Source organism: Panthera onca, chromosome D2, assembly GCF_046562875.1.
Source record: "Panthera onca isolate mPanOnc1 chromosome D2, mPanOnc1 haplotype 2, whole genome shotgun sequence".
In the NCBI taxonomy this organism is placed as follows: Eukaryota; Metazoa; Chordata; class Mammalia; order Carnivora; family Felidae; genus Panthera; species Panthera onca.
The window spans coordinates 50505045-50525302 of NC_138349.1; the positions used below are offsets into that span (position 1 = coordinate 50505045).

At 44.2% G+C, this 20258-nt stretch overlaps 1 protein-coding gene across 17 annotated transcripts in view; it reads left to right on the forward strand.

Annotated features, from left to right (window-relative positions):
• The window catches only part of KCNMA1 (potassium calcium-activated channel subfamily M alpha 1), a 727105-nt gene that overhangs the window by 490810 nt on the left and 216037 nt on the right, over nucleotides 1-20258 (forward strand). For 16 of the 17 annotated variants that reach the window (XM_078434448.2, XM_081790521.1, XM_078434449.2 and 13 more), the window contains 3 exons: nucleotides 6293-6368; nucleotides 8493-8663; nucleotides 10285-10376. In XM_078434448.2, the coding sequence (XP_078290574.1) occupies nucleotides 6293-6368; nucleotides 8493-8663; nucleotides 10285-10376 (339 nt within the window). Of the gene's footprint in view, nucleotides 1-6292; nucleotides 6369-8492; nucleotides 8664-10284; nucleotides 10377-10475; nucleotides 10568-20258 lie in introns of all 17 variants that reach the window. The other variant, XM_078434454.2, reaches the window with a different exon arrangement.

Consider the following 20258-nt stretch of genomic DNA (forward strand, 5'->3'; position numbering starts at 1 on the left):
GGAAGAATTGCCAGAACCTGATTGTGCTTAGAGTTCAGAATATTCATCTCAAAGTAGTATAGTCCAAGTGAATTTTCAGGGGTGGATATCTTACATCTGTCTAGCAAAGATAATAATAAAACAAAATAAACCCATTGACACCTGGCTGTAACTTTAGCCAGAACGGAGGAAAATAGTGGACAAGCTGAACAGGGACAGATTTGCCCTTCTTTGTAGAAAGTGGATGACGTTTTTAGTGTTAACCAAAACATGTCTTGTTAAATACACTGAGGGCAAAGATGGCTCGTGTTAGCTCTGGGTTTATAGCTATACTTTCAAAAAGAGAAAGACTTTCTCTCTTCCAGTATCTATGGGGTCCTGGAAAGGTCTCTGATCTATAGGAACAGAAAGATACCTGTGCCTGCCCTTGGAAAATTCACTGTATCCAGTAATGTAAATTTCTCCAATGGCTATGGAGAACTCATGAGTTGGGGAGGCAGCAATGAAAATGGACAACATAGAAATGATTTTCTTTATGAGTTAGGTTCTCATAAGGTCATAGTCCCCTCCCTCAAGGCATGGGAAAGGGGCTTGAATCCGAATGGTTCCAGTCATTCTTGCCATTGGGAAGTTTGTGTTTGGCTCAGACCCATGGCTTTGGCCAAAAACCTATGCTTATTTCCAGTGGCCCCCTTTTGCCATGCAGAGTGCACAAACTTGGCCCTGCTACCCCATGCCTCCTCCCACGGAGCCCTGTGCAACCTGGTGAGGTTCAAATTTCAGAATATGCAGTAAGTGCACCAAGAGTTAATTTTGCATCTTTTTCACAGAGCTTTTAGATAATTACCTGGTTGTATAGTTTAATTTGGAAAGCAAATTCCTAATACTAGTGATCTGTAATGATGATAATGCCATAAAATAATCAGATTTCAGCACTGAATACAGAGTCTTTCATCATCAATGATGAACTCCACGCACAGCAAGAACTCCCTTAAGCACTATTAATATCATTGTGACAATTATTTAGAAATTAGTAATCACCATATTTAGGTTGTTTTTCCAAAGCACCAAGAGGCTCAAAGGCTGCAATAGTTTTAATATCTCAAGAGCATTCCACATAGTGGTTGGTGGGACACTGCTTTGTTCAGGTTCCAAGGATCTGGAAGTTTGTAAGTGAATCAACTTGGTATTTAATTACCCTTTGAGAAAATGAACACTACACATTTTCCTTGACTTACGATGGGATTATGGCCAGATAAACTCACTATAAGTCAAAAATGCGTTTAATACTCCTAACCTCTCACACAGAACTTAGCCTAGCCTCACCTTAAATATGCTCAGAACGCTTAAATTAGCCTACACCTGGACAAAATGATCTAACACAAAGCCCATTTTATATTAAAGTGCTGAATAGCTCATGTAATTTACTGAATACTGTCCCGGAAGTGAAAAACAAAATGGCTGTGTATCGATTGTTTGCTCTTGTGATCGCGTGGCTGACTAGGGGCTGCATCTCGCTGTCACTACCCAGAATCATGAGAGAAATCATGCAGCATATTGCTAGCCCAGGAAAGGACCAAAACTCAAAATCTAGTTTCTACTGAATGCAGATGGCTTTCACACCATTGTAAAGTCAAAAAGTCATAAGTTGAACCATTGTTAAATCGAGGACTATTTGTACATGCTTTTCTGAGATCTCTCCCTTTGCTAATGGCTACCTGTTCCTCAACTGCTTCTCATGCTCCAATGTTAGCTCACACCTTGGAGGAGTAACAAGGTAGAGACAGGGGGTTTTGCTCTAGTTTGGCTTCCCATTAAGAAACTAGTTGGAAATGAAATATGGCCTTTTGTAGCAACATGGATGGAACTGGAGAGTGTGATGCTAAGTGAAATAAGCCATACAGAGAAAGACAGATACCATATGGTTTCACTCTTATGTGGATCCTGAGAAACATAACAGAAACCCATGGGGGAGGGGAAGGAAAAAAAAAAAAAAAAAGAGGTTAGAGTGGGAGAGAGCCAAAGCATTAGAGACTGTTAAAAACTGAGAACAAACTGAGGGTTGATGGGGGGTGGGAGGGAGGGCAGGGTGGGTGATGGGTATTGAGGAGGGCACCTTTTGGGATGAGCACTGGGTGTTGTATGGAAACCAATTTGACAGTAAATTTCATATATTAAAAAATTAAAAAATAAAAAATAAAAAATAAAAAATAAAAAAAAAATAAAAAAAAAGAAACTAGTTGGGAACAAGACATAATGGTGTTTCAGCCACAACAGTGTTCAGTTCACTGATTGCCAGAGTTGCTTTCCCCAGTGGCTCCTTGGGTGGATGCCTTATATCTATGTTTTTGTTTTTTTAAATTCTATTCATTCATTCATTCATTCATATAGGCTTCACGCCCACGTGCTTTTTGGCTACCAATCCCTTCTGCTGTAGGCAGATGGCTTTAATTGCAAGTGACAGAGTCTACTTTGAACCAGCCTTAGTAATGACTGGGATTCAAGAGAGAATTGAGCATGTGTGGATCCAGGGGTTCAGATTCTCTCATCAGGATTCTGCCTCTCTCTTTATTTCTTTTAGTTTACATTCTCAGACAGAGTTTCTCCAGGGCAGATGGCCTTCTAGAGCTCCAGACTTAATATTTTCTGCACCCAAATCTCAGAAGGAAAAAGATTATTTTTATCCTGCTCAGTTTCTGAGACATGCCTCTGATAGGCCTTACTTCGGAGCCCTTTAGAGCCGGGAGCTCCTCCATCAGCCAGTGTGCCTCAGGCCACCCAGGTAGAGGGAGAGGTGGGAACCTTTGAGCGCTAGAGGCTGAGGACTGGGCTGTCCTTGAGGAAGAGATATGGGACAAAACAAAGAACAATAAAAACAGCTGTGTACTGCTTCTCCGAATTACCGCGTTAAATAGGATTTGGATCAGACAGGCCTGGTTAGACTATTAACTCCACCACTTAGATGTTCCGACCATGTCTTCTCAGGCAAGCTGCTTAAGTACACTAAGCCTCAGTTTATTTGGTTAGTGAGGACAGTGATCGTACCTATATCAAAAGGTAAATGGTAAAAATCTGAAGAAAATAAAGAACCCAACAAAGTGCATAGCACATAATAGGGATTCAATAAATATTGGCAATTTTTGTAGGCAATTCTCATAATCTGGCAACTCTAGAAATGACCAAGAATGACAGAGTAGACGTTTTTATTGTTTTTTTCTGTTTTTGAACCAGAAAGGAGTCATTCCACACATTTCAAGAGATCAGTATCAAACAAAATTAAAAATATTTGGTTATTCTTTCCTTGAACTGTTAGAACCAACTCTAGAAAACTAAGACCATGGGTTCCTCTGCTCAGTTACTTAAAGAAAAGAAGATTGAAGAAAAAGGCAAACTGGACCCTTGTCTCGTGCCTGTCCTAGAGCCACTGATCTGACCTCCACTGAGGGGCTTCTCCTTCAACCCCTGTGCTACCTTGGACTGCAGCCCACCCCGCCTTCCTCTACATGGTGACCCCAGTGTAGATGTAATTATCAGAATTTTTCCTTTCCATTCTCTTTTGTGGCAAATCAAGAGGTTAATCAGTGTGTCTACATAGTCTCTCTCCTCCGTGGAGCAGCTATCTCTGACCTTCTCCTATCCTATGCATAGAGCATGGGGGAGACACAGCTTTGCTTTAGCAATCAAGGAAGACTTTCTGACAGATGCCAGGCTGTGACTGTGTAGCGGCCAAGAGGGCAGACTCAGCAGCCAAGCTGCCCCTGCTCAAATCCCAACTCTGGTGCTCACCATGTGAGCTTGGGTTTGGATGACTTCACAGAGTCATTGTGAAAAGTAGAGGAGTTAATACACTCAAAGCACTTAGAACAGTGAGCTAATGGTAAGCACCATAAAGGAACCATAGAAGTGTAAGCCATTACTGTTAACCGTGATCTTAAACTCTCAGGATTTACATCATCGGATCCCCGTGAGGAAGAGATGGGAGAGGGCAGAAAACAATCTGTCAAGGATAATGGGCTGAACTACCCTGTGGGTGGCGTTCAGCCACTATAGGGAGACTGAAAGAGGCAGAAGATAGACTTTGTTTCTGCAAGATGCAGTTAGGAACATGAGACAAAAGCAATCCAAACAACATTACAGAAGATGTCTTAAGACACTGGGATCGATTACCAACAAGTGCCTGAAAGTAAGAGCCATGAGGAGTCACCTTGTATTGCAGGTGGGGGACCATATTAATGAGGACATGGGGATTGAACCAGGCTCTGAAGAAAGGGAAATATTTTCATTGATGGGAAGGACCACCTATGATAGTAGCATAAACAAAGATGTAATACCCGGGTTTGGCTGCTACAGAAGTTTCAAGAGTTTATGTAGAAGAGGGTGGTGGTTAAGCCTGCAACTTTAGCCAGTGTTGAGGATGGAAGGAGTTTGGACATAATAACATTTAGCCAACAGGGAGTCTTTGGACAGAGAAATGACCTGCTGATGACAGCGTTCAAGGAGCTGTACTCCAGTGGGAGTGAGCCTGGTGAAGCTAAGTATGGAGAGTGCAGAGGAAAGGACCAGTTCATTCAGTACTTATGCATAGAGGCCCTATTATGTGCCAGGGACTCATGTTCCCAGGATCCAGACAGACAAGGCCTGTGCTTTCAGGATGCTTAAAATGTAGTGAGTCCCAAATGATCCACTCAGGGAACACTGATGGATGCTGAAATTATTCAGCATGAGGTTTTTAGAGAATAGGATGTTCATATAGTCTCAGATTCTTGCTGCACAGATGACATATTAATTACAAGGAAGTGGGCTCTTCTTGGTGGCAAGATTTGATGTTCCCACCTTAACCAAATGACTGGGCCTAGTGTAATTGAGTTGAGATTTTCTGATGTGATGCCATCCCAGGTAGATACTCTTAACAGAAGCATATAAACAGAATCTTGTCATGGGGGAACGATTAGACAAATCAGAATATGGGACATAAATAAGGCAGCTGACCTGAGTGTAAAGAAAATTAAATGTCTTTGAAAACAAACAGAAAGAGTTGGGCGGGGGGGGGGGGGGGGGTGGGGTGGGGGGGGTGGGGGTATAGATTAAAGGAGAACAAAGCAGGGATTGGCAAACGATATAGGCCAAGGGCTAATCCAGCTCACTGCCTGTTTTGGTAAATAAAGTTCTGTTGGAACACAGACACATTCGTTCTCCTGCTTCTATGCAACAGCAGCAGAGTAGAAGAGTTGCTACAGAGACTCTGTGACCCACAAAGCCTAAAATATTTACCACCTGCCCCTTTATAGAAAAACTTTCAAGACCCCTGGAATACAGAAAGCAACATAATAACCAAATGCAGTCCCTGAATCTTGGTTAGTTCCTGTATCAGGGTGAAAAAAATGAAAGCATCAATAAACAATTTCAGGGCAACTGGAAAAATTCAAATAAAGAGTGCATTTTAGATGACGTTCCTGGATTCATGTGAATTATTTTAGGTATGACAGCTGTAGTGTGGCTGTGTTGCATGGTTTCCTTATGTTTTTTAATTTTAATTTTAATTTATTTTTTTAAAATATGTATTTATTTTGAGAGAGAGAGAGAGAGAGAAGAGTGCAATTTGGGGAGGAACAGAGGGAGAGAAGGAGAGAGAATTCCAAGCAGGCCCTGCACTGCCAGCATAGAGTCCAATGCAAGGCTTGAACCCACAAACCGTGAGATCATGCCCTGAGCTGAGGTCAGATGCTTAACCGACTGAGCCACCCAGGTGCCCCTCCTTATTTTTTTTTAAAGTTTATTTATTTTGAGAGAGAAGGGAGGGAGAGAGAGAATCCCAAGCAGGCTCCGTGCTGTCAGCACAGAGTCTGACATGGGACTTGAAGTCACAAACCGTGAGATCATGACCTGAGCCACGATCAAAGTTGGATGCTTAACTGACTGAGCCACCCAGGTGCTCCTAGAGACAAAACAAATGTACAAAACTGTTAATTGATCAATCTAGATGAAGGGCATATAAGTGTTTATTATACTTTTCTTTCCATATTTCTATAGATATAAAAATGTTCAAAATAAAATTTAATTAAAAAAATTTAAACCCAACGGAGGGGTTAATTTAGGGGTCACTTTTAGTGGCCCAGATGTCATTTTTCTGTAGGCTCTGGCCCTACCTAGCTACTGACGCTGTCTTCTGGGACATTTCTTTATGATGGAGGAAACACTGGAGAGTGAAGGTGGGCTGCCTGTCCCCTAAAGATTGCTGTCACTCTGGAAGGCAGCCCCAGCATGGTCTTTTTTTTGTAACTTGGGGATTTTGCTTATTGTCTCTTTTGCACAGTAATTCCATCAAGCTGGTGAATCTGCTCTCCATATTTATCAGCACATGGCTAACAGCAGCTGGGTTCATCCATTTGGTGAGTATCCTTGAAGATGCTTCAGCTCTGGCTTTTCTGCAACAGGTACCCTCCCCCCCCCACCGTGTCATTTTATTACCTGAAATTTTTCTCCCTGAAGAGAAACTTCAGCCTAGCTGAAGAATGTAAGAGAAGGAGAGGCAACTGCACAATTGTCTGGGTGTCCAACCCTATACCCCAAACTAATTCCGAATGGTGAATGATGTTCGCTCCATTAACCTGCATTTTTCGGCTCACCGGGTTGGGGGATTTTTCATTCTGTCTGCAGTAACTCCAGGCAGCCACAAGATGGCAGTGCTTCCTCAGCCAACACTTGAAAATGTGTTGGTGACAAGGTTGAAAGTTTGACCCACATCTCTTAATGAACAACAAATTCAGATCCCTTAATTTCCCTCCACTTCCCCCTTACAAAAAGCTACCTTCGATTCTTTTGCCTGATTGCTTGTCAAGTTATTTTGTATCTCAAAAATGTTAATTCTTTTAAATTAATGACTCTTTGAAAGGCTTATATTATTAAGTCAAGCTATTCTCACCTCCTGGAGGCCGACTTTTATCCCTGCTTTTAGGGAACACAGCTTTTGTTGGAAGCATGTTTCATACAAACACAAACTGTTAAAACTGGAAGGAGCCTCATCTAATTCTGAAGATTTGAGTAAAAGTGCCTTTCCCTTGCTGAGGAAAGCCTCTATCTGCGTTAAGTGAGGGGAAGGGTGCATTTAGTTACCTAACATCACTGGGGTTTATGTAATTACCATGCAGAGGAAGGCAGCCTGGCATGGAAGCCAGGGCTCTCACTAGTAGATCTGATGGCTCCCCACCCACCCCTTTGTGTTGATGGAATTCTTGGCTGAAATCACTCTTAGTAGGTAATCACCCCAATCACAAATGTGGTCTTTGGTAGGCCAGTGAGCTCACCTTACTATCTTGTGAAGTCGCTTCTGCTTCACCAGGAAACCTCCACGAAAATGGCACGTTGGGATCAAGAAGTCATGTGTGAAAGAGGCTAAGTTCTGGAACCTTTCTGCAGAGGAAGAGCGGGAGGCCTGGGGGATTGGAGGCCTGGAGGCTCACTGCCCACAGGGGCTGTGCTGGTAGAACACTGGCAGGGGATATTGCAGGGTTGGGATCTGGGGTAGACCTGGAGGCCCAGCCCACCCATCTCCCTCTCTCCCGAATTATCTCTCTTGCCTACCTCACAACTTGTTGGTGGATCAAATTCGATGGGAAGTGTTTTGTAAAGTCTAAAGCAGAGATGGGCAGCCTGCACCCCTGGGGCCAAAGGGCTCCCAATTCATCCATGCCCCTTTAGTGTAAGTATTGCTTCTGGCTGATTCACCTTCTGCAGAGTTGAGTTGTTGCTACAGAGATCACAAACTGTGTTGCGCAGAACTGAAAATGTTTACTATCTTTTCCTTTACGGAAAACGCTTGCTGACCCTTGGTCTGACGAGTTGCACAAAAGCAAATTGTTCGTGCTCTCAGGGAAATTCCTGCCATTTGCAGGGTAGAGCCATCCCTGACATTCTGCAAAGTCAGGAGAGCAGAGTCAGACTCGGAGAGATGCTGGTTGGGGTCCGGGTGTAAGATCTGCATGAGGGAGGCCCACCCGGCAATCGCCTTGGTCAGAATGATGAAAGGACGAGGCCCTTTGTGGGAGAGTTTAGAATTTCTTTGGGAGTGCATGAGCCAGGCCCTCCGAGACTGAGCAGGAACTCACAGAGAAAGGTCAGGGCAGGGCTCTCTGGCTCTTCCCTTGAAGAGGATACTGTAAAACGTAGCCAGGGGCAATGCCTTAAAATTCAGCTGGCTTCAAATCTTTAACAATGAGAAGAAAACCTAGGGATATTTACCTTTGTTTCTTCCCCTCTTTGTCCCAATCAGCTAGGAAGATAAGTTTCTGTTACAGCCTCTCCACTTTCTCTGTTACCTGTCTGGGGTTGGGGAGTGGGGCAGTAGGGGGATGGGAAGCTGGATTCTGAGTCATCACTACAGAACTTACCCGGGCAGCAGACACCTTGTGTTGAGGTGGCTGTGTATCTGGAAGCAGCCCGCTGGAGTTTTTGTGTCCCTGGTTTATCATATGTATATAATGTCATCCTTTTTCTTCCATGTCCCCTTGCTTTAGGTGGAGAATTCAGGGGACCCATGGGAAAATTTCCAAAACAACCAGGCTCTTACGTATTGGGAATGCGTCTATTTACTCATGGTCACAATGTCCACTGTTGGCTATGGGGATGTTTACGCAAAAACCACACTTGGACGCCTCTTCATGGTCTTCTTCATCCTCGGGGGACTGGTAAAAGCTCTTTATTATGATGTTGATTTTTATGGTCATTAATATTTTCCGTTATCCATTTCTTTAAAGCTTTGTATTTTGACTCTGTTTCTTCATTGCAAGCAAGTGATTGCCTTAGTGTTACAATCAGACCGAGTCCATCCAAATGCAATGGTGGCTTTACTGCATATTTCTTTGGTATATGAGACTTGTTCCCCAGAGACCCAGGCACACTGCCCTTGTCAGGGTCAGCCTTTTCACCAGGAGGAAACCTAATTGTCTTAAGAAAGTGATGCTCACTTATTCAGTGAGAGTGTCTGTTCTTTAGTAATATGATTCAGAAGCTGATACCCTCTGCAAGGACAGTTGCTGTCACCTGACCCAGTAGATGCTATAGATACTCGGTAGACAGTTTGCGGTTTCAAGAGCTCCCCCACATCCTTCACGATCCTCTCCTAACTTCCAACAAACACTGTGGCCAGGGTCTGCCCCAGAGAGTAGGGTCCCCGCAGAGGATGGAAAGCCTACTGGTCTCATGCAGGTGGACATCATTAGGTGAGCCGAGGGTGGTTTTGTAAAGAACCAACCAACTCCATTATGCAGCAACACATGGGATATTTTCCCTCCCCCTTTGTAAGTCAGAAGGTTCTGCTCTTTGCTTTTCTGGTCTTTGCAGGTCATAACAGTCAGTTAGGATGTAATTTTTGAAAGGGGGATTTCTGGCAGCATATTGGGGGTTGCTGCATTTTGTCTTTCAAAGTAACTTAGGTGAAGTTTAGATGTTTGCACTGTTATGTGGTAAGTGATTAGAATCCTACTTCACACACAGCTTTCACATGTGTCCACGGCACATACATTTGTACTATGCATATACATCTCTCTGTTCTGTATGCATACGACATATATACATTTTAAAAATGTATATTAAATGTACATGTGCGTGTGTAAGCTAACACAAGCATTTCCTCAGCATCAGGGAGGTCCCTGTAGGTAACGAGACCCACTTATCCAGCCACAAGCACAATGTTTGTTGGGCAAAACATGGCAGTTTTGTGTTTCTCCTTTCTTCTCCACCCCCCCCACATGATTTCCTAAATTTACCTTTTGTGCTTTTTAGTGATTTTTTTTTTTACTGGATAAGTTTATATTATTTTAATCTTCTTTTGATGTTTATTGTCTTTCATCACTCATAAAGGCATTGATTCTCCTGTGAATTTTACCTAGAAAGAAAGGTCTTCTCTTGTAGTTGTGTGTGTGTGTGTGTGTGTGTGTGTGTGTGTGTGTGTGATTTCACCAGCATGCACCCCCTTTACTGACTTTCCTTTAGCAAGAAGCGCTAAATGTCAACTTATTTATTCCTGTCTCTTTTGTATTTTTCTCAACTGCGATTTTTTTATTTTTGTTTTTCTTTTTTAGTTGTCCGGGTTGGTTAATGTTTGTTTTGTCCTGTGTATTTTCAGGAGCTTGCCCTTTTTGTGCCTTTATTTTTACAACCCACCACAGTGGTATATACCTTTGCAGTTCTAACCCCTTTGTGTTTTCGGATCTTAGTGTTCCGACCCCCCCACCCCCTCTGAAAAGGTCACCCCCTTTCTTTGGCCTGTCTTTTCAGTCTCTCTTCTGTCTCCTGTCTTCTCCTCAGGCCATGTTTGCCAGCTACGTCCCTGAAATCATAGAATTAATAGGAAACCGCAAGAAATACGGGGGCTCCTATAGTGCGGTTAGTGGAAGAAAGTAAGTATGCCAAGAGGTTTTGCTGCCTCTGCTGCGGTAGAATCCTCTCTGCATGCCATTTTTTTTTTTGGCTCTTGTTTCTTTGTTTCATGCATGTAGGCAATGTTTGCCCGCTACGTGCCCGAAATTGCTGCTCTCATCCTGAATCGGAATAAATTCGGCGGGACTTTTAACAAACATGGAGGCAGAAAGTAAGTCAGTTACATCAGAAAAGATGTGGTTGAGTGACTTTCAAGAGCCCCTATGGCGGTGACACCTGAATCCCGCCCCTCCCTCCTCCTACCCAGGTGCTTCTGTGAGGGAAGGGCCACATTCTGTGTGGGATGTGACGTCACCTGTGGACTGACTATCCAGACCTGTGCCCACCCGTTCGTGCCTTTCTTCCCCACCCGTCTTTCTGAGAGACCCACTGTGTTTCTCCTGGAACGGGTTGTAGATTACTGGGCCTGTATCTTCTGTTCTAATCAAGTAAACCAAGCTCATTCAACTGGCTTAGTGATTACATTCTGGTGCCCCAGACTAACGTGATGCCATCCTATGGGGTTGTTTTCATGCAGCAATAACATGGGATCATACTCCAGCAGGGAAGTCTTAGGGAGGGCAAGAAAAAGGTCACCTTGCCTGCTGTAAAGGCATCGTGGCAGCCAGGAAACCAATTCTCTTTAGCCAGGAGGCACCGAACGTGTCCTCAAAGGGACTCATTACTCAGCTGAAATTCCTTCTGGGCAAGACATATTACATTTATGGTATGTTAGGGTACCACATGCTATTCCTGATGGTCTTTTGTTTGACTTCCCATACATCAATGCTGTCTTCTTGGGGACTACTTCAGTTTGTGTTCAGATCGTTTTATTGATATCAATACCAGTGTCTGGGTTCGTTATCAACCTGAAATTTGACTCCTAAGTAAATGGCAGGGCCTTACCATCTCTGTCTTCTGCCAGAGCACTCTCTTGGGAGGAGAAGGCCTCCGGAGAGGCGGGGCTGGTGGCAACCATTCTTTACTTTTTTTTTTTTTTTTTTTTTAACTTTTTCTTGGGCACTCAGCCTTGTTTTTGTTGTTTCTGGGTTTTTGTTTTAACTTCCATAAAGTAAGAGGTATATAGCTTTAAAGTACAGCTCAAGGGATTTGTACCTATGTACACACCCAGTGATTACCATGCAGATGAAGATGAGAATATTTTCATCACTCAGGCCCCTTCCCGGTCATAGAAGCTCCTATCACATAACTAGGTCCCCCTCCCCCAGTACATTTTCAGATGAACTCTTGAATAGCCTATTTTGCTTTTTAAGAGAAAATAAAACTATAGCATTGCCCTTCCCCATCCTCCACCCCCATCTCCTCTGGGCCCAGTAATCATGTTGGATGGAGCAAACCTCATCTCCTGTCGGTGATTCCAGTGCATCCTGAGCTCAGGTGTCCTGTCCTTCCTTCAGAAAATGAAGAGGTGGAAAATAAAAAGACTCATTTTCTTGAACTGCCCACAGGACACCAGTTTCCTTTCAAAGGAACAAAGGACAGTGAGCGAGAGGAGGCCAGTTGGCGTCTCGTCTGTAGAGGCAGCACGTTCCTCCACCTTTCCTCTAATGGAGCCCTCCTCTCCCTATTATCTTAACAACCCTGGATGAGATTAGAACCAAGCTGTTCTGATTTCTGGGCCATTGGTTGGATCCAAAAGGCCAGATAAGTCCAGAGATTCCCATTGGTCATTTATTCCATTGCCAAGAGAAAAACAGCTCCTCTGTCCATTTTGCCTTTAAGGTGTGAACAGGTCGCCATAAAGCAGAAGGCATTCTGAAGGCATGGGCTCTCTTTATTCCTCCCACCCCACTACCTCGGCCAGCATTTCCTTGTCACTGCCCCCGAAGAAGCCAATAAAGTCAATTGCCCCCAAGTCTATGCTGAAAATACTTCTTGACTCTCCCTCCAGGTAAAATTTTTTTTCCCTCTAGTTTCCCTAGTCCAGTGCGGGTGGGCCTGGTGGCGGGTGGCTTTTGTTGGTGGGCATCCCAGATGAGGACTGAGACCAGCAGTCACTCACCCACCCCTGGTCTGATCCCATCATCTTTTTGCCCTGGCACCTCCACTCAAACCCCCGAGTGCTGATGACTTCAGATCACAGACTCCCCGCAGCTTTTGTTCTGTCTCCATCTCTGTCATCTTTTACCACCGGCTTTTAGCCTGGTGTTTTCTCTGTCTCTTTTTTTCGTCTCCCTTTAGGAAAATACACACTTTGCTTTTAATGTTCTCTTTGGGTCTCTGATGTCCCCCGACCCTGAGGACAGAGAGTCGGTCCTGTCATCAACACTGGGACCGTTCACTTTACTTTACGCATTGTTTCCTGGTTCAAAAGCTAATTACTAAGTAGTTTAAAGAAGCCCTTTGGTCACTTAGATCTTTCATCAGAAAATATAAGCTTGGGAAAGGAACGGTAATAAAGGGCCATTAGCACCCTTTGTTTGATGTTGTTTTTCCAGTCAGTAGAACAAGATTGATGAAATGTTATGTTTGGCCAAAATTTGAGTTTTCATTTGGAATTCAGCGTTGAGAGAATGGGCTGTCAGAATCAATAAGTTTTCTTTCGCTTGGGATATGGGCATGTGGTAGTAATTAGCAATATAAGGTCTTTAGTTGAGCAACCAAGCATGGATTCTGGCAGCAAACATAATGAGAAACTACAGTTGTTCTATTTCTAACGTCAAAAAGTTTCCAGATAAAATTAAATGCATTTGCAAAGGGAAAGCAGCTAAACTTTGTTGAAAGATAGAGCTCAGACTCTTAAAATAGCGTGCTTTGCCCTGTGTTTTTGTGTGTGCAAAAATACATGTGCTGTATTCATGGATACACGTATGTACACTCTTCTCCCCAGGATTTCATCAAGTGAATGCCCAGAATGTAATTAAAACATATACATAGTTAAGGGATTTGTTTACACATGCATATCTTACTCAGAATTACTCTAACAATGCATTAACTTGTCAGAGAATTTAAGGTAACTTGTGACCCAAAAGCTACGGAGACACACAACTTTGAAATCTAAAGATGATTTAAAGTAAACACACACACACACACACACACACACACACACACACACACACATTAGGCAGAAAAGTTTAGGGTTTTGTTTACTCAACACCCAATTTCAGGATATTGGAGAACATGGAGGTTTTGTTGGCACCTCATTTTCGGTTTTGATCAATGTGTTTGACATAATGTGAACACTTCATATAGCATCCCCGGCACGTCCTCACCGTCAACATGGGATCAAAGGCCTGGCCTGGCTTCCTCCAACATTCACTTCAGTGTTCCTCACTTGACCTCCCACAGGACATCCAGAGCCAGCAGTAGATGTGGGGACATGTCAGCTATTCTCTATCTTATTATGATGCATCAGGGCTCCTAAGAATAGGAATTGGGTGTCAATGACCAGAGGTTCAATGAGTGGCCTCGGCAGGCAGTCTCTGTGGGTTGGAGGTCTTGGGGACAATTGTCCTCTCGGGCTGAGACCCCAGGTCTTATTCAAAAGGGTAGCCTGCCTACAGCCCAGCTGACCCCCGGGGCCGATGCCTCCTCCTTCCCTTCATGTAAGGCCAAAGCTGCTCAGAGGTGGGGGAGCAGCGGGGTGAGGCTCCCATGGCCTTTGGGTCCCAGCTTGCTCTCCTTCCTCCCATGGCCCTTGCTGATCCCCCCTGAGATTTCCTCTCTGCGTGTGACTCAGCCACTCCTGGTTAGTTTATGAGAACTGACAAGATCATGGTCTGAGGTCACATGGCCAAGGGCCATGGAAAATAATCAGCCACAGAGAGGAATCCATCTGTTGTAACCCCCTTGTTAGAGGTGGCCGGGCCAGGGAGCCATCCAGACCTCGTGTTTCCCATGATAGGCTTCTGGGGCCCCCAACTGAGGCAGTCCTAGGCCAGGTGTTTGGGACAAGGAAGAATAGGATAGCTTTGGATTATTCTACTGATTTCTGTAGCCAAATGCTGAGAGGACACACAGAGAGGACAAGGTATAATAGACGACAAGGAGAAGGCAAAGGGGACCAGGGAGGTGAATGAAGTCTTCTTGAAGGAGAGGTTCTGTGGCTGAATGAGGAGGCTAGGCCTCTCTTCTGGTTGAGGGAACCATTGTCACAGACTAAGCTAGCTCTAATTTCAATTCAGGAAAGTTGTTTGTGAAACTTAAATACTGTGGCTTCTCTTAGAACTCTTCTTTATATAGACAAAGCTTGGGTCACAAGCTTTTGGGGGTACTTGTAGATGAGAAGTGACTCGTTACAGCCCAGAGCCCTAGGACTGCCTTCTCTGATAGTAAGAATACCTACAAACTTGCATATCACTTAATTCTCACAGCAACCACCAAAGGGAAGTATTATCATCTCCATTTGCAGTGGGCGAGGAAACTGAGGAACAGAGAGGTTATGTGACTTGCCTGATGTCACACAGCTAACAAAGGGTGCATCTAGGGTTTGAACCAAGGGGCAATCTGCTTCACTGGGCCGTGCTGCCTCTGAAGATCATCTCCTGAGACCCCTTTTTGTTCTGAACCTCATGATCCTATGGTTGTTCTTCCACCTCTACCCATAAGTGGGGCCACAACACCGTGCACATGATGGAAAGGAAGAGAAATGCACGAGTATCACTGTGGTCCTGTGTTTTCCTTCTGCTCACCTACTGCCTCTAAGGATCCTCGCCCCACCCCAAGGACAAAAAGGTGGGGAGGGGACTGAACCGTCTCTTCCTTGATTTTTCTCATTTGGTTAGACTAGGAATGTATTTACCTCTTGTACACTTGTAACAATGAGGGGCTCTCAAGGATAGACAGACGGATCATTGACCAAAATTGTGCCTTATTTGTGGGTCTCAACACTTTCAACCTCTTCCTGGGGAGCTCACTTCCTAGGTTACCAGCCATGGCAGATTGTAGTGATCTGCCAGATGCAGACACCCTCCTAGGCAGAGTCTACCTGCATGGCATCTTAAGAAGAGCATTCCCTGCCCTGGCAGACATATCCACCTGGCTTCCTTCGGTTTAGAGAACTTCTTTGGTGGTGGGTTCTTAACTGCCAGTGAAAATTAGAGTAGCAGGACCTCCCTCCCTCCCGCCTGCCCCAAAAGTCCTCTGCAAGATCCACTCTCTAGGTTTATTGCAGAGCTGTAGGTGGAAGTGTTACCCTCAGGAGGCTGGGTCTTCCTGGGGGGAGTAAGGCAGTCTGCCTTCAACATGGCCTCAGGATTGTAAAAGGGAGGCCTAAAGCCACAGAGGTTGGCAGAATGTATCATGCTTTTCCATTTAAAAATGAAAACAGAGTACTTTATTATGTTCTTTAATGTGGTGGTTATATTTTAAAGAGTTTTCAATAATTTAGATAAGAATTTCAAGAGCTAAGAAATACTAGAACACAGTTAGTTTCCTGCCTCACTCTCCGTTCCTGTTATCATTTCCACTTGCTCATTTTCAGTCCACGGATGTTCACTGAGCGCCTCTGTGCCCGGCACAATGAGGGTTGTGTTGGATGCTAAGGATTCGGTGGTGAGCAAGCAACCCGTGGGACTTGTCCTCAAGGACATTACAGTCGCCAGGAGGTTACAGGCAATGAGCAAGGCTATGACTGAAGAAAATACCAAGTACAAATGTTCATACATGTGGCAAAAATGAACACGAAAAAGACTAAGATCCTATTATACAGCAGAACAGGGGTGACTTACTGTAAAGAGGTCCTGGGAGGTGACCTTTCAGAGGAGGGGATGTCACAGCCTGTTCCGTGGCTGTGCACCCCAGCTTTTGTTACTCCTAGGCTGAGAGGAGTCAACACCCTAGTTTTAAAATTCATGTCACACGGACTCCACTTACAACCATTGGTCTTTGGTCCTACTACCGTGGTCCTGCAACCATGGGAGTAAGTCTTAAAATCTTATTTTCCTTTCAGGCTCTATTTCGCCTGTATAGTATACTCTCCACAGACTTACCAGGAGAGGGTACCCTGCGTATCTTCCCTGGTTCCTTATTAGCGGGTCTTATTAAAATTCTGTGTCTCCTCATATCAGAAATGGTCTCCTCATCCATCTCTCTCTGTGGCCTTTGTTCCTTTATGAGACCACTTTCTATTCCCTCCTGCCTGGCTGTCTTGAAATTCCGCTCCATTTTCTCCACCACACTCAACCTTTGCCTGCTGTGGTTCTAGACCAATTTTTGCTTTTTCAAAGAATTAGAATCTTAAACGATCTGCTGTGCCCAAACAGGCATTACCGATGACCCTTGATCAACATGGGCTTGAACCGCACAGGTCCACTTACACGTGGATTGTTTGAGATAAATACAGTACAGAACTGTGAATGTGTTTTCTCTGCCTTAGGATTTTCTTAACATTTCCTTTTCTCCAGCTTGCTTTATGGTAAGAATACAGTCTGTGCCATATGTAACACATAAAATAGGTGTCAATCGACTGTTTATGTTATTGGTAAGGCTTCCAGTCAATGATGGGCTATTAGTAGTCAAGTTTTGGGGGAGTCAAAAGTTACATGTGGAGTTTTGACTTCACAGGGGTCGGTGCCTTGACCCCCATGTTGTTCAAAGGTCAAGCATATTTCTTTATAAAGACTCACTCAGTCTACCCCATAGCCATCCCCCCAACCCCAGCCTAGGGGAACTAGCATGAGTCATGCCTTCACCGTCCATTCCACGTGTGATTATTGAGTGCTTGCTACACACAGGCACTGGGTATAAATGTACTTCTTCAAACCCATGAAGATTTCCAAATATGCCACATCTCTCTTGAGCTATGCATTATATTATTTGGCCACTAAAGTGGCTGGGGAGTTCAAAATCAGAGCTTATTTAAGCCTCTCCTCTTGGTTCCCAGAGGTGACCGTCTTCCTATAATAACATTTCCATGTGTACTTTTTCTGATAAGGGCTGACTCCAGCACTTGGGAATAGGATGTGGGGTTAATTCGTGTGGTATTGTCTTGGGCCAAGTACCATGGGCCTCCTTTCCTTTCCCGTCTACGTACAGCTTGGGCAACACTCACTCTCGCTTCTGCAAAGCCTGACGTGGCAGGTGGGGGGTTACTCCTGGAGAGAGTGTTTCCTATAAGGTGCCATTTATGATTTCTAGATCACAGACATCACTCTGGTTGAAATGTGACTGAGGCTTTGCATTTCACACAAACGTCTGTCCTTTGACAGGGAAGCCATTCAGTCCTCTCCTTGCATGGCCCATGTGATTCCCAGCCTGAACTCCCAGCAATGTTTTCAGATTCCTAGATTTTAAAAGCCATAAATTAGCAAATCATCAACATATCACCAGGAAGGATCATCTGGTAGCCATTCTAGTCAGAAGGAAACACAGGCCCCAATAACTGATCTTCACAAAGATAGGAAGAACTGTAGACAGACAGATACAGTAAATAGGAAGACAAACAGATAATTCAAGTTGACAGACCATCTTGGACTGATTAGACATTCTGCTTTGATTAACATTAAACTTTTGGGGGAGGAAAAAAGAATTGAGATTGCCCTAATACTTTGGAAAAATGACCCCTTTACTACTTCTGAAATTCAGAACCGAGGGGCAGGTACCGAAAGCAAGTGTCATTAGATGCTGTACTGTATAATGTAACATGCTAGGTATTCCTTTCTGATGAGAGGGGTCTTGGTGGGTGTGGATGTGGGCGCTTCTTTCTTTGCATCTGCTTTGGATTCTTGTAAGCCACATCTTCAGCCCCTTTCAAACTTGAAGCTCTATTTAAAGAGACTTGGATGCATATTAAATCAATTTCCTGATAATACCTAATGGAGTGAAGGCTTGCCCCACCCTCCCCCCTCCACTTTCTTGCTGTCTCTCTTCCTTTCCACACACTTTTCAAAATGTTCCAGCTATTGTTCTGAAAACAAGAATAGAAATGTAGGTGGGAGATGAACTGTGTACCTAAAAAAAAAAAAAAAAAAAAAAAAAAAAGTCATATTCAAACCTAGACTTTTGCTCTCAGATAGTCTTTTCTCCATAAAAAAAAAAAAAGAAAGAATTTTGAATATGACTTTTCTAATTATAATCCCTAGAGAATCTTTCTGCTCAGCCTCATGTTTGATTGGGTGAATCCTCCCTGGGTAGTTTCCAAATCTAAACAACAAACACCACCATCCGAGAGTAAGTTTCACCGTGTTTTCTGTCTTCCTGCTATGTCATTTCTTGTGTTGGAAGCCTTTCCAGAGCCACACAAAGTGGTTCCTAGTAGACTTGGGTGTGGCCCACTGCTGCTGCCATCATACACTGAAAATAAACCAGGAAACTCTCTAGCTGTCCAAGCCCAGTGTCTCCTTCTAGTAAACTTACAGTCTGTTGTAATGTGAAACTCATGAAAACCTGATTCTGTGTCTCTCAGGGTTTGGGCTCCCACATCTAGTACAAGTGTTGCATGACAATGATCTGTTCCCACCCCGGAACCATGGGGACTGCTCCAGATATGGTACCAGTTGTCAGTAAAAGCAATCTCATCCCCCCTTCCTATCCCTTCTTAACTAGGGGACATAGAGGCAGTCCGGAGGTAGATTCATGCCCGTCTCTGGCGAGGCTTTGCAACCTTAGCCACTGAACTCAAAGGCAAATGCTGGCTAGGATATAGAACAGATTTAGGAAAGTTGCCATCCCAGGATGTTTGCTCAGCTAACAAGTATGTGACCCCCTGCCATGTTCCAGTCACTGCGCTAAGTGCTGTGGCTAAAGAATGAGCAAGAAAATGTGGTTCTTGCTCTCCTGGAGCTTACCTGAGACTTTGACCAATCAGAACCATCCAAGGAACAAGTGGTAGCTAAATAGAGGCTTGATTATGTAGGGAATCATCCCAGTGAAATGCTCTTTGGCAGGAATTTTGTTCAATAAAATCATAAAGACTGCAAACATTTCAGAGGGAATGCTTCCAAAAGCATTGGATAATTCATATTGTTAAAATGTACCCTTTGGAGCAGTTTTGGGCAAAGGTAATAGCGGGGTGACTTGTGCACCTAAAAACCTATGGTTTTAATGATGGGCCCAGTAAAAGAGGGATATGGAGAGACTTGGGAAGGTGGGGGAGCTGCTGACGCTACCCTGAGTGCCCCTGTGGTGTATTATGTCTCAGCCAACCCTGACACCTGTGAATTCCTCCCAGTTCTTACCTGTGTAACAGATGCTGGAGGCCAGTTGAGGCCTTTGCAAGTGTGCTGGATCTACTCAGAGGGGATTGGATAGCTAGCAGCATATGCTAGCAGGGACAACACCCTTGGGTGTGGCTGGGGAACAAGGCCAGGATGTGTCAACTTGATTGTCATTATGGGAAGGTAGTCCCAACAACATATGCTCTAGGGCCATGATGCATGATTTACCCGGAGTGTTAGCAGGGAGGTGGGGCTCGCTTTGCACATCAAAGCTAACAGACCTCCCCTTTACCAGGGCAAAAGTAAGAGCCATTTCTGTGCTTGGACTCATTATCCCCCCATTCCGCCTTCATCCCCGAAGGGTATGGTTGACCTTGGCCTTAGTCTTCTCTTCTCTTGGTGCCTCTTATTCAGAAGCAGCATTACCAAGTAGAGACAGGCAAATCTACTTTGATCTGCATAGAGGAAAGTGCTATTCAGTGCCCTGATTTCTCTTAAGATTGGAAGAACCAGGTCAAAGGAAGATTGACTTGCTTGAAAATGGCCAAAGGCTACCAAGTCTGCAGTAAAGGGATGAATAAAATGTGGAAGGGCAAGGGTATTGGGGAGAGACACAGTGTAATTTGTGAGAGAGTCGGGCAGTTATGGAATTGCTTACTTAAGATTGGTGTATAATTCCTCTTGGGGGAAGGAAGGAAAGAAGGATGGGGAGAGAAAGAAACCCAAACAATACCAGCATACTGGGTT